At 37.5% G+C, this 15,506-nt stretch overlaps 1 protein-coding gene across 1 annotated transcript in view; it reads left to right on the plus strand.

Annotated features, from left to right (window-relative positions):
- Positions 1-15,506, plus strand: part of LOC149039428 (uncharacterized) — a 59,129-nt gene that overhangs the window by 12,123 nt on the left and 31,500 nt on the right. Inside the window, exons 4-5 of the mRNA XM_089185802.1 lie at positions 6,930-7,052; positions 7,362-7,484. Of these exons, the coding sequence (XP_089041928.1) occupies positions 6,930-7,052; positions 7,362-7,484 (246 nt within the window). The remainder of the gene's footprint in view (positions 1-6,929; positions 7,053-7,361; positions 7,485-15,506) is intronic.

Raw genomic sequence — 15,506 nt, forward strand, 5'->3', positions numbered from 1 at the left:
ATTATGTATGTTTATAGTCCAGTAATTATTATTGAAGTAAATACATAGTTAAATAATGGAACATAATTTTCAAACTGTTTCTGTAAAATTGTAACAAAGCGTCCCTTGAAAAAGCTGAATATTTGGGGCCTGAGTAATTATAACCTGAAGTCAAAACACACTGTAATATCCGTTGTGTGTGGTTATGTAAAAACTCATCTTTATAGATATGGTTAATTATTCGCTTGCACAGAGACGAGTCGGTTGCTATGGTGACAATCTCCCGCCGAAAGTAATGAGTGTAGAGTATTTGAACGCATATTTAACTACAGCTGTCCTAATTTGTCTGACGTTTCCCGGCATAAAGTTGAAAAACTCAATTAAGCTGTTCGTTGGAATTATAGGGGGCGTTTTGTGGGAACATGCTGTTTGTTTTCTACTGGTATGTTCTCACCGTTTTGGCTTCTCTAATACCAGAAGGACAAGGTGAGATTTTCCTACAGTTATGTCCTAGTTCATGTTTGAGTACTACTTAAATGTTTACCGAATCGTTCTGTCACATTTTTATTATCCTTATCAATATAACTGAGCCTTGAGATATCCACACAAACTTCTTCCCGAAATATTTAAGATAATAAACTAATTTTCACCAAGTTTCGCACTAGACAGGCATAAGACAACGATCGTATTTCATAAGAAGTTCAGAATAAAATTCTAGGGAACATGGGTTTTGGGAAAGTTTACTTCAAAGTAATCAATCAGGTCTCGACTTTTTGACACGGCGTAATGGATAAGTTGACCACAAGCAGATCTACGAATTTTAAAACAACTGGAAAGACTTGTTGAACTCAACTGAAATGGCTCGGCCGGATCAAAGGAAAGCTTGACGTGCAGCTTTTCAAGTTATTTAATAACTATAGTCTCTTAGTTAACAAATAGAGAAGCTTTGACTGTGCTCTGTTCTGTTATAAAGCACGCAGGAAGCGGCTAGAGCACGAAAGAAGTGTAGGGAGAAACACGAGACGTAGTCGAGTGCTCTAGCCGCTTCCTAAGTGCTTTATAACAGAACAGAGCACAGTCGAGGCTTCTCTATTTGTTTTATAATAAAGAATCCGTTAAATTCCCCATGTATTACTTTCAATTTTCAAAACAAACTTTATTTCCAAAGCGAAGAACAGTGTCGTCAGCATGCTCTATACTCTCATAGAGCACGCTACAATAAGCCAATCAGAATCCCTGTTAGAATGGTTCAAATAATCTGATTGGCTGTACAAGACAAAAGCTGTCAAAAGTGTCAAACCATCAAAGTTCAAAAACCATCAAAGTTCACACTCTGCGATAGTTTACAAACTAAAATAATTCGGCAGGTCGAATTTAGCGCTTTTGCCTGAAGTTTTTAATTCAGAATCTTGAAGTGAAATGTTCAGTGAACTTCAGCCGAATTATGGCTCATAAAAACACGCGGGTTTTTTTCACATGACAAGGTAGAAAACAAACAGTTCAAGGCGAGTGTTTTTTAAATGAACGACAGCCGAATTCACCGGAACATGAAGATCGCTCCGGATGACAGCGCCGCAAAACTCGGCTGCAGTGACTGAAGTGACTTTCCACTCAACACATTGGAAAGGATATCAGAGCGAGCTCTTATTTTTTCACTCGAAGGGCGGCATGATAAGTGAACCGCGATGAACTTCAGCATGATCATATTTGCTCAGACACCGTCATGATTAGTATGAATTTTAACAATTATGTCAGTTTGGTTATATTTTTCATCATTTCTGTTTTGTTCTGTTTTGTTCTGTTTTGTTTTTGAACTCTGAACTTTATATACTATACGAGTGTTGGCTGTGTTTGATTTTCATTACCGTACGTAAGCTTGCAATCTAACTAAGCGTGAAAATCTTTAAAACTCGGAATGTCTATTTTGTTTTTCCTTTGAGGATTTTCGTATCTGCCCACGTTTTAATAACGTAAATAACGGCGCCTGGTATGTTTACAAACCTTTCTTTGGTTCTTCTGTTACTACTTGCCGGCTCGCTTCTTTCGAAATTTCACTTTCAATTATCGGAAAAAAGCTAAAAAGAAGTCCCGGAAAAGGTCGAACATGGTACAATTTGGCAGATGGCGTGACAGCTTTAGCTCAGTTTTATGCTCTATACTCTCATAGAGCACGCTCTTTCAACCAATGACAGCGCGCGTTATATCCGAACTTTATTATAAACTAGAATAGTGTTTCGTGGAAAAGAATTCAAAAGAGAGGAAAAAGCAACAGAGCTTCAAGTTTTACTTTGGGCTGTAACATGTTGCATAAAAACTTTGCCTTTTGGGTAAAATCTGGCTCTAAAGTTAATCCTTAAGTTGATTCAAATATTACAGTCCTATAAATCGATGACTTTATGGATTGCGGGGAGCCTCTGCAGAAAGGAAGCTCTACATGCATATATACATAAATACACACATACACTCAGTGTACTTCCTAAAGAGGGCCTTCAACCTAAACAGGTGGTTCTCACGGAAAATTTTACGCAGTCCTGTTTGATCAAAGTTTAGATTGTTGACCGTCCATTTGAGGAGTTTCTCAGCGTATTTAAATTTCAAAAATTAACGCCGTCAGGTTTTTCAGTTTCTAAAAGTGTGAGAACAATGGTGGCAAACACCACCTTGTTTTTTTGCGTTGATGGAAATAAATGTGTTTGATTGTATTTTTCGAATACAGGAAAGTAAGTAGCTAAGTGTAGATTCCGTCTAATGGAAAAACAAGGACGTGTTCCCTACAGAGGATGTATTTTTGAAAAGGAACTCATCATAAATTGATGCAGACATCCTGTTTTGACTGACATGAAAATTTTTCCCCAGGCTCGATAATCAACACCTAACTTTGAGTCCTCACTTTCACAGTAAATTTAAAAAGCAAACTGATTTATTCTTTCAGTTTATCGTACCATCAACACCAATCTGAATAATAAAGTTGTCCGTCGAAAACGGAAATTTTCGGAAACACGCTCTTAAAGAAGATGATGTTAAAATGCAGACTTAACCCTATGGCTTGAAAGAAAAATTCCAGAAAAACGAATTTGACAAAAAAACGTTATTTCAGCATGCGGCGCCCTATTTTCTATCGCTTTTCAAGTTTTGTTGTCAATTACTTCTTGGACATCAGATTCTTAAAAGCAGTCGCATGATTCCTTTCATCGTTTTTCTACTTCACTCGACCAAAATGTAACAATTTAGGGTTTATTGTTCCTGTTACATTTAATTGCACCCTTAAAATGTGCATGCTCGAGGGGAAATTTTAGTCAGTTCGCCTCCTAGCCATTGTTAATGCTCACTACGGATGTAAAACATTTGTTACATTTTTAGAGATAAAAGCCAGGGCCTAAATAGTAACAAAAGAGTTGGTAAAAAAAGGTTTTAATATACAGAGGTGTTTTTAACTCCTTGAGTTATACGTCAGCGAGTTTAATTATCTCTCGCTGATAACACTCAGTATGGTCGAAATCTGAAGTCACGCTACACAACAACACACTTACACTTTTCATGAATTGAGTTTTTTAGCCGAGAGCAAACAAAAGCTTCCCGAAAACACGAATTACTGTACATATCAACAAGGGTTGATTTTAGACTTCGGCGTCGTTTGATCGATTGATCATAGTAGGTGATCGCATCAAGAAGTTAAAAATTGCTGCTATCATTCGGAACAATATTTAAAATCACTCGACTGGTGCTCTAGGCAAGGCAAAAAACCGAAATCCAAATTAAAGCAATGATTCAGGAGTAACACTGCTGTAAAGTTCCAGTTTAAGTAAAAGTTCCTAGTGCCACAAAGCAACTTTCTAACTTAATAGATTTTTTCCCCAGGTAATTGCCGTAATTTAAAATTTACCAGTTTTCATAAACTTGGCTTCCGGTTGGAGAATCACACGGTTCGAACTATTGACATTGTCAACGAGGATCTCTGCATGTTTCAATGCTACTTGGAACCTAACTGCGTCAGTTATAACATCTGTGAGATAAAACATTCGTCTGGAAAACATAAGTGTGATCTAAATAACGCGACTATTGAACACGATGAAGACCTGGTGGAATACAAAAGTTGTATTTACCGCGGAGCAGAGGTGAGTATGAATTCTATGGGCTAAAAGTAATATTCCTTGTCCGAGAAAGCTTTGATACCGCACTAGGGGATACCCCAGCCTCTCTGTTGAGAACAAGTCTCTGTAAGAATCAAACTTGGGAAATAAAAATTTTCAACCCCCCTTCAAATTTTGCATGCAGTTAGGCACTTAGGGGGGATGCACAAAAATGCCCTTTTTAAAGGTCGCAGCACTCTTGTTGCCATGGTAACAACGGCTGCTTGTTCGAGGCCTGGGGCCCTCATTTTCATACAAAAACGTCGCAAAGAAGAGTGAAATGTTTATTTCTCTATCTCAAGCTAAATACAACATTACAAATTGCCACTTCTACCATACATAGTGACATTCTTCGCCTTCACTTTGTTTCTTCAATTTTCCCTGAGAGTGAATGTGAACATACCAATAGATTATTCATCTCGGTACAGTTTCGGTCATTTTTGTTGTCGGGTAAAACAGGGAAAACGTTTATATGAATTTCTCCAAAAGCACACCGATTCTGGAACTGAAACTATCCACCTAGCTGGTTATAATATTCTAGTTTTTAAATATGTAAAAATCTCTGCGGGCCTGCCTCTACTTTTTATTACGGGGTAATTCGCGAAAAAAAGCTCAAAATCAGATATTGCATAATTTGGCGATGTTTACATCTAATGTTCTCAACAACAAATGTTTCAGACAAATTAAAAGTGCGAGGCTTTGAAAGAATGTTATCTTATGAGCAATATCCCGAAATGAAATCTCGCCTCTGGCTGTCATCTTTTAAAAAAATTGATCAACCTTCATGGAGGACTACTCGACGTAACTACAAACATATACCTCAAATCGTGTGCATATCATCCAGATTCCGAGTGCTGCACCTTCTTTCATGGGAATTTGAGCAACCCGAAGTCCTCTGAAGATACACTGATATACTTGTATGTCATTTGAAACATGCTGAAGTCGGCTGATCTACACCGGTCATTTGTCATAAAAACGTACGTTATCACGATGGCGTGACGCTGTATTTCTCCATGAAGTTTCCATCGGTCGCTCCAAAGAAGACAGGAAATGGTTATTTTTCATATATATCAGCAGATTTCCACTTTCTGAATTAAAAACAACTAAAAAAAAAAGAGGAAAGCCTTAATTGAACGCTCGTAAACACTGAGAATCTAAGAGTATAAATCGTAATTTGTCAGCGGCAGTACTACATGTAAAACCCAGTTGCAACAATAGCAATTTGAATTCGGGCAGTTATCATTTCCTTGTGACAGGAACAAAGATATTTTAAATCATCTGGAAACTGTCAGAAAACTGTTAGAAAATTTGCATAAGATATGACAAGGAGAGACTTATCACCGCCGCAGTGCTATCGAGTCAATCAATGTTTCCTTCCATGTCTTGATAAAGAAAATATCATAACAAAGTTCGAACTAAAAGATCAATTCCACCTCTCAAACAACTTATTATCTACACGCAAATCGCAACTTGTCACTTGAACGAAACTCCCCATGGTTAATATGTAATCTGGATTGCTTCATGTCCTTCAGGAAAAAGAACAGCGATTCCATCACCATTATTTAATTTTCCATACTTTTCTCCCGGATATCTTTTACAAGCTTAAAGAAAGATGAATATAACGCAATCTCCCAGTGATTTACACGAGAGGAAGTCAAAGGTCTCTTTAATTTTCCCCTGAGGTGGTCGGCTCACCAGGAAGAAAAAGGAGATCGTTCAGTCCAATAACGTTAGTCTGTGGAGATTATCAAGCTAATAACAGAGAAGATTGTGCCCTTTGGTTCATCAGTGACAGCATTAAATATTGAAAATTTTCATTTCCCAAGATGTTTGATTCTTATAGAGACACATGCGAGGGAACTGTCATGCCTGCAAAATCATTTTAAGTTTCTCTCTTCCTTTCCTTCCTAAGAATGCTTGTAAGCAGAATACCTGCAAGAATAATGCAACATGCCAAGCTGGCTTTACAGACAGAGACTATCAGTGTTTGTGTGTTGATGGATCTGGATTTAAAGGCCATAACTGTGATGGGGGTAAGAAGTCTTATATTTTTATTGAAGCAGAAACATAATGTATAAGTGATAAGCTCCGCAGGCCCTTCCCTCAAATTGAAGTTCTTTTAGGTGATTGGGCAGACTTATTTGAAAGGGGTGAGTACCAAACAATCGCGAACACCTCAATAGTTTGATGGTCACAGAATATTGCAAGTGAAAGCCTTTGCCTTTCATGGCTTGCTAGAAGAATAATCCAGAATGGCACAAGTTATTCATAATTCAAAAGAGGACTTAGATATGAACAATTATGTTGCTTCTCATGGTTCATCTTGGAAAGGGATTCATCACTCATCTGTGTTTTTTTCTCATTCAGTCTCAATTTTTTTAACGCGGTTTCTTACCCACCATCAACGCGAAGTAATTGTAATCTCTCAATTTCCTTTCTTACGAAGCGAATGTCAAAAAAACTGAGCACAAAGTTTACTCAAAGATCAGACGTGATCCCATATCTAAATAAAAACATAAAATAATGAAAATCTTTAAGGAAACCAACTTAGATAAAGTCCTTTGTTTTCTCTTTCCTTTTATAGACATAGACGAGTGCTTGTCTGGTAAACATGGCTGTGAGGGTAATACGACATGCAATAACACCATTGGATCGTACTGCTGCAGGTGCAAGAAAGGATATCAGGGAAATAACACAAACTATACTGGTAAATATTCTTATCTGACAACAGGAAACGCTCGCGTGAAGACGAAACTTCGTGCAGCCACAGCAAGTCGAAATAACCTTCATGCCCTACTGGTATTCATTTTGTTGTCTCAGACATAGATGAGTGTTTGAACGGAACACATGGTTGTGATGTGAATGCTGAGTGTAACAATACCCTGGGATCTTACAAGTGCACGTGTAAAGATGGATTTCAAGGAAATGGAACCAAATGCACAGGTAACTGGTCCTGACATATTCACACTCCGTCTGTTATCTTCAGTTTTTCAGATTAGTGAGAGAAACGGTCTCATCTACATTATTTTCCTTTTTGTGTTCTAGATCTAGATGAGTGTATGATCGGAACACATGACTGTGACGTAAATACTAAGTGTAACAATACCCTAAGATCTCACAATTGCACGTTTAAAGATGGAATTCAAGGAAATGGAACCAACTGTACACGTAACTAGTTGTAACATACCATACTCTCTATTTTCTCGATGATACCTGTCATATGACAAAAAGGAATGTTTTTTGTTGATTTAGATATTAACGAATGCACTGAAGGTAAACACGACTGTGATGTAAATGCTGAGTGTAACAATACCTTGGGATCTTACAAATGCACTTGTAAAGATGGATATGAGAGAAATGGAACCAACTGCAAAGGTCAGTCAGAAGCCAAGGTACCAAACAATGTTTTCACAATACAAAAAAAAAGTTAACTGTCAAACCAATTGATGTATACTTGGCTGCTTCAGACAACAAACGCAATATTGTCAGCGTGTAAGTTATTGGTTGAACAGACGCCGGCACGAGACTAGCAAAATTGCAGGGTGCTCTGCAAGTGAACATTATTCCAATACTTTTGGCTTATTGATAGTGTTGTTTGTTTCCTCCTTTATTTAGAGAAATTCCGGTCTGTAATCATTTGCGTGAAAAGAAAAAGGACCATAAGTTGTGATAATGACCAAAGAACTATCGACGTTGTAGATGCAAATTATGGTAGACTGGACTCAAACACTTGTAAGCATTCCGCAGTTAGCAATACAAACTGCAAAGCTGCGAACTCTCTTTTCATTGTGCGGTTGAAGTGCAACGAAAAGGCAAGTTGTGAGCTGCATGCAGATTCTTCAGTTTTTGGTCATGATCCATTCCGAGGCACATATAAATACTTGGAAGTCAAGTACAAGTGTGTGAAGTTAGGTTAGTAGCTATAGCTATTGTTGTATGCTGTGAACTGGGGGGAGAAATGGCCTTTTGCTACCATTTAGGACGCATTTATTTTAGAATTGCGTCACGCGCTAGATCACCCGTCCATTATCAGTCGGGGGCGTATTAAAAAAAAATACGCAAAGAAGCAATCGTTAATATAGTCAGTACTCAAATATCAAATCTTTTTTCGAATCAGTACCTTTATACTTTTATTAAAGACATGGTGGATAAGCATTCATTTGTTTCCGGGGTTTCAGTTTCATTTTGTCTTGAGTGGTGCCCGCAAAAGCAAAGGAAAACTCGACAAGGTGGTCTAGGATAGATTTTATGCACTAGGGAAAAAGTTCTGAACTGCCGTCTGGTCGGTGAATCCTGGGTGGATCATGTGTACACCAAAGGAGTGCAAACTGACAATTTTCAAGCCGTATGCAGAAAAATTCAATATTAGCATGCCAGACCATTTTCCTGCATAAATAGTGAGATAAAAAAGGTTCAATTCAATAATTCTGGATCGCATCTTCGTGTACGTTGCTGATGAGCACTGCTGCTGAACTAGAAGCAAATGAAAATTTAGAGGTACCCTCTGTCTTGACTCCTGGTCAATCATTCAGTAGCACAACGAGATAGACTTATTGTATACATTGAAGAGAGAATGTCCACTAAGACCGAGCAAAAATGGAAATTCGTGGTACATCTCGAAAAATCAAATTCTTAATATTTTCTCTGAAGATACCCTATAGTGGCTTGAGAAACATCTTTTTAAACTTTCATGAAATGAAAAAGCCGTCACGAGCCAAAGTGTCCTGAAAGGCATCCGAAAAATACTTGATTGGTACCTTCACATAGAATTCGCCCTTTTGAATTCGCATTATAGAAAGAACCGTTTCCTGCTTTCAACATTGCTGTTGAAGTCTTTGCAAGTAACTTGACTTCAATCTTACGCCAGTGAATAAAATTTAGAGGTCATTGTAAGCCGATGAAATTAACTAAAATTCACCTTCGAATAATTTGTAATTTAGCGTGTTTTTTTGAGGGACATTTTTTGTACCCGGTAAAACATCGGATAAATTGAAATTGACATTCTTTAAGAGAATAAATGCTGGTCTAAAATGGGGTGTAAAAATTAGTTTCGGGCTTTTTACCAGCGCTGAGTAGGAAGACTCTCAAAATAGCGGTATCACAACAAAAGCGTGTCAATCGGAAGTCAACAAATAGCACATTCTCCAAACCCGTAAGCAAAGGATTGTAAAATTTTTACATTATAATTAATCTGTTTAGTCGTCAGTAATCCACAGCGCTGAAGAACTTCATTTTTAGATCCTATGAATAAGATATTGACTAAATATTTATTTCCGTGATTATTTTATCGTTAGACATTTCAAAATTAGTGTCGCCCTGATCCGGATCAACTTACACGGTTTTTTTCAATTTTCCCAGCTTATTTTTTCATGATCTTTTAGAAGCAAAACATAATACCAAGAAGCTACACGAATAGACGAAATCTAAATTCCCATCATGTAGATATACTACAGCAGTCAGAAAGTAAGTTTATTGGAACTTTTTCATGCTTTGAGCATGAAAAACTGAGACAGCGACAAGAGGTGAACATTGCGACCTCTTATACTCGTGTATTTTTTTTTCTTCTTTTTCAAGGAAGCAACATTGAATAATCGATCTAATCTATACAAAAGTGTAGAGAAAAAAGTGTGATTATGCGATTGTTAGACCCTGAGGTTTTAACCGCATGAGGGACGAGAAGCAGCTAAAAAAGTAAACGGAACATTAAATTACTAATTATGTGTTGTGGGCCATTAGCTGAACTATTTTACAAGGCTTTCAAGGAAACGAACAAATTGACGACATCTAGGAAAAACAATAACGACCATTTCCTTACATCGACAACTTAGTTCTTAGATTGGGGTGGGAAGGGGAGAAACCTTGGGAACGAGGTTGCGACGTCAGTAAATGAATTCCAAAATTAGCGAAACGGATATCCCACCTTAAAAGGCTTCAGAGACAGCTATTAGAACAAAATCGGAATCGAGTGAGAATAGGGTTACCACCATTTTATCCATCTTAGGGGCATATTTAATTGACACACTTCATTATGATCAGTCGTCGTCGTTAACAATCCTAGAGCGTATACAGGACGGCGACAAAGATTTTCTCCTCATGCTCCCGACGAACTTTACGGCATGACTAAATGAAAGTTCTGTTGGAACGTTTCAATAACATTGGCTTAGCCACTTATTCCTCAACACTGATATGCGCATTCCTCGCAAAGCGACTGCAGTTTTTTCGATGAAGGCCTCTTGCGATTAACTGTAAAAAAGGATTAATTTCCAAGTATAAAAATATTTTGTTGAAGGCATACGTTCATTGTTACCAGTTGTTGACAGTTAATTGACGTGATTTTACCAATTTTTAAAGCCACGGTGCTCAGTACTCAATGAAAGCCCGGAAATTAATTGTATACCTGCTTTTACAAAAACATTTCCTTTTCCAAAGATTCTAAATTTCAAGCGATTCAGAGCTTTACCGGGCAAAGAAAATGTCGCTTGAAAAAGTCAACGAAATAGAGAATTTTCAGTACGCGAATTTTTAGCGATCGTTGAAAGTTTCCCGTGGCGTAACAATTCAAATCTACAGGTCTTTAAATTGACTAAAAAACTTGGTTAACCTTCAAAGAGACATTTCTATGCTTAAAACAGGGTTTTAATGCCCTGCAACTTAGATCAGAGCAGATTGTTTGAGAGGGGATGAGATATGTTTATTTCAGCTGTTTTCATGACACGTGGGGTGTTCTAAGTTTTAATTTGTTTTTGGTTTTAAAAAGTATATTTAAACAAATTAAACTCACCACGTTCGTTGGCCTACCAATGGGTATCTTTAAAAAATTATCAAGGAAATTGGTTATCTATCATGTGCCATCTCCTGCTCGGTGTTAGTGGGCATTCACTCTTAAATGGTGAATTAGGTACTGCAGAGGCTTACCAATATAACGGAAAAACAACGCATCAAATTATTTACCTTCATCAGACGAACCAAAAGAAGAAAAAATCTAGGGAGACCCAACTCCGTAAGAGGACAATTGGCTTGTCATAGACACCCCGATAGGCCAGTTTAAAAGGGTATTCGCGACCCTTTAAAGAGCGCCAAAGACCAAGAGAAATTTTCTCTCTCTCGCCTCAAAATACAAAACACCAAGAGGCGGAGAGAGCTCAATGCAGTAAAAGAGTTAAAATTTTGCAGGCAAAAATTTCAAAAACCACTAAATTTGACACCTCGTATCTGAGATTTATGTAATACATTCCTTTTTCAATAAATACTTGTCTGCAAGTAGCTTTAAATCCTGAAGAAAAGACACTCCTTTGTCGTGAGATCCTAAGGTTTTCTTAACGCTCTCGCACCTCTTTTTACTAATGTATTCATCTTCTCATCCGCCACATGTGAAATCTCTGATCATTAATTCCCAAGACTAAAAGATAAGATTAAAAGATAGACGGGATAATCACAATTCCGCTTTTATTACAGGAAGAATTCGTAATTAAATATTTCACAAGATACCTGAGAGAGTTTGTCCATAAATGGATGAAGAAAATCATACTAAGAATAGTGACCGTCTCACTCAAGGTTTGACGAAAACTTTGAAACTTTATTTAATAGCATCAAATCGCTACGAGTCAATTGGTTGCTTCAAAGACAATACAACCAGTCCTGCCATAGAAACATTGGAAGGAAAAGATGATATCCTGGATGGTAACTACACGACAAGGAATAATTCCATCGACAAATGTTTTCGTGCTGCCGAGAGGCAAAGATTTTACATCTTTGCTGTTCAGGATGGTGGACGATGCCAAGCCAGTGCTTTGGCCATAAAGACTTTCCACAAGTATAACCAACCATCGCAAAAATGTCCGTCTGGTGGTAAAGGGGGAAAGCAAATCAATCATGTCTATTACATTAAGGGAAAGAGTGTTATAAACATTTTATACCAAGTTATCCATGCTACAACCGCAGTGCCTCGCAAGGCTGGAATTATGGATCCCCGTGATTTTGATTTAGTTGCCCTAAAAAGCTTTGCAAATATTTCCGTATAACCCCATACTTTTCTTAAACAAAGCAGCTGTTATTATTTATGCTGCTGTTTTCTTTTAAAAGAATTCTGTGCATATTGAAATATTATGTTCTAAGGAAATCTTGCTAAAGCTTCTGTTTCAATAAAATTTGCTTAAATTTAAGGCGAATTGTCGCTTATACACCCATTTTATATGATGTGTGATGGTGAAACACAATTTCACTTTAATTTTGTGGATAAGCGTGTCTTTGTGTTTTGTGGGAGCAATCATTTGCGTTCGAGAAGACCACGACTTCTGCAGAGAACTGCTTTTTGCATACTTCGCTTGCAGCAGACCCACCACTGAATTCTATTCGAAATCTTTGTAGGGGGAATTTTCTGATAACCCAAGGGAACTGAGACAACAGCAAAATCAATCGAAAACCCTACTCGTATCAACTCCCTACTTACTGGAACTTTTTCATTTTTGGATTGAAAGGCAGTAGAGTTTTGGACCGTTTTTTTCCTCTCTCAATTTTTTTCTGCAAGAAGTTCCTATTGCAGATCAAGAAAAATTCGAAAAATTTGAAAAAATGTAAACAAAGTGGAACTACACACCTGCCCCTCCCCTAGCCAAAAATTAACTCAAGCTGGTTATCAGTTGAGTGTAGTTGGGGTTGGGGGAGGGGTAGGTGCGAAGTTCCTTAGATCAAGACTAACATTGATCCGGAGTATGAATGGCAAAATGAAATACAAATGCGAATAATGTTTCTTGAAAAGAACGCTTTAAGTGTCAAAATCAAGGCTTTTTTGAAAATGTCTAAATGAATTTTTAATTTGTTGAAAAGAACATTTCAGTGCCCTCTGAATGGGATACGAGACGACTTCAGATGATTCCTCTAAAAAAAAAGTTATCGAGCAATTTTTTTTAACTTTCCTTAAATGTTCCCTACTGTTGTCTTTCATAAACTACAATAAAAAATATAGGTTATCGTGCTTCTTATCTCTTCGTTCTTCGCTCTGACGAAGGGCTAACGCTCGAAACTTAAGCTTGAAACTCTTTACGGCGGCCAGTATACGTTAACGACTTGGTTGACAGTACCAGATCATCTTGTTATACTCTCTCACCGACGTAACACCACAATTTCTTTAGAAATTTACCCCCTTTATTTACATTTTTGTTACCCAGTCTAGTTGATAGTTACAATGTTGTACAGCTTTGCTTGCTGTTTACTCTTTCAGGACATAAAAGTGTTGGATGCTACGAATCGCCTGGTAGTTTAACCCATGATATGGCTGGGTCCGATCCTATCTTGAATGGAATTTACCCTGCACAGCTTGGAAGCTTCATTTCAATGTGCGCAGTGGCTGTAATTAGAGCAGGTTACAGGTTATTTGCAGTTGAGAATAATGACACGTGTTCAGCATGTGCTACTACACCGCAGAAAATTAAAATACAGGGGGAATCTAATAAGTGTGGTCTTAAGCACACCAACGCATTTCAGTTTTACACCGTCAAAGGTAATTTTAAAGAACGAGCCCAATGTAGAAGCCCGCTTCAACATTGAAGGAAAGGCATTTTTAAATAAAATTATAATGGTTTACATACTACAATTATACGCCTCAAAACCCGGATAAGCTGTCTGTTACGAGCATCTTTTGTGGAGCACCTTTTGGTCTCGGAGCTGAGCATCGCTGGTAGCGGCAAAAAACTAGTTTATTCCACCACATTGATATTTTCTTGAAAATGATATCTCCCCGCTCATAAAGTTTTGATACGCATGCCAAGTGTTCAAGTGTCACTACTGAATTCGTTTCCTAAGGTTCAAGAGGTTCCATAATAGGCTAACTGTGCAAGCATCATCGGCAAACAATAGCCTTGCGTAATTCCCAAAAAATCAAGCTTTTACATGTTATTGGGAATTTTTTGAAAGACCTTTACCGTTAAGGTTGATTAAGCACTATTCCAGTCACGTTCGTTGAATGGGCTAGTAGACACGTTTTCGTACTACATTTAAACTAATATCTAATTGTTCATCATGAGTGAACGATATTATGACACCGCTTTAAAAACGGTCGTCCTTTTTGGGTTCTTATCAACTCAATTCGGATGAAGGATGAATGTCATCACTTAATCCAACGACTGGTTGAATAAATAATTAAAACGAGGTTTCTATATATTGTGGGCTTTCAAAGTTTTATGTGAGAAAATGCTTGATAACATCAATGAAGAGATCTGATGCACTTGATCTGTTAAAAGGGAAGATTATACACCAAGCTCTTCGCAACAACGTTTACTCACAAACATGTAAACAGCATTAAGGAGATATTTTGTCATTAAAAAACTACACCTGATGTGGGCAGAAGCCAAAATGTACTCAGATTATGTAAAATGGAAAATATCTACCAATAGCGTGTGAGCAATTTCAGGTATATTAAGGTGTTGCAACTCTCTTTTTTCATTTGGTAATTTTAGATTTCCTTTTGCTTTAAAATAGATTTACGTTGTCAAGGAACACTTGGTATGGAAAGTGATGCAATCACCGATGAGCAGATAACTTTCTCGTCCCAAAAACACTGGAATAACGCGAAAATTGTAAGGTTACATCACACAAGGATGACTTGGATAGCTAATAATGTGGATTCTAATCCGTGGCTTCAGCTCGATCTCAGAGCTCAAAACACTGAAGTAACACGAGTAGCAACACAGGGATCCCATCAACATAACAAATGGGTGAAGAAGTACAAGCTACAATACAGCAACTATGGAGTGAGATTTCAAAACTACACGGAACAAGGACAAACCATATCAAAGGTAAAACTGATCAGAGGCGTGGAAGGGTTCTAAAACATAAGCTGCTCATTGTACACAAAGCCAAGTTCATTCCTTTACTCAAACTTCCCCGAAGTGTTCTTTGAGTAGTTTGTTAGGACAAACAGTCTTCTTTGCAATCAGGGATTCGTTTCTCGATTTGTTACGATGCACGAGTCGAGAGTTGTTAAAGAAGATTGTTACGATGTATGAAATTTCTTACATTTACCATTTTCTTTGCACGGGTACAAATTTCATCCTGATCCAGTTTTTGATCAACCTCAGATGGATATTTGTAAATAAAGTTCGTCTTATTTTACCGTACGTTGGAATGGGATGAATTTAATGAATGAAATCGCTCTTGAGATATTTCACGGTTTACCTAACGCAAAACATTGCATAATATAATGATATAGATTTTATTTTGAAAAATTCTTATGTTCTTATGCGGGCACGTACCAAGCAATTTATATGAAAACACGCAACATTTATTTCACATCTTTTATAAAGCAGGAATTTGACGGAAACACAGACAAGAACAGTGTTATTTATCATGACCTGAACGCACCAATCACAGCAAGGTACATACGTTTTCTACCCGTGGAGT

The sequence above is a fragment of the Pocillopora damicornis genome, chromosome 10 (assembly GCF_964200805.1).
Source record: "Pocillopora damicornis chromosome 10, jaPocDami1.2, whole genome shotgun sequence".
NCBI classification, from domain to species: domain Eukaryota; kingdom Metazoa; phylum Cnidaria; class Anthozoa; order Scleractinia; family Pocilloporidae; genus Pocillopora; species Pocillopora damicornis.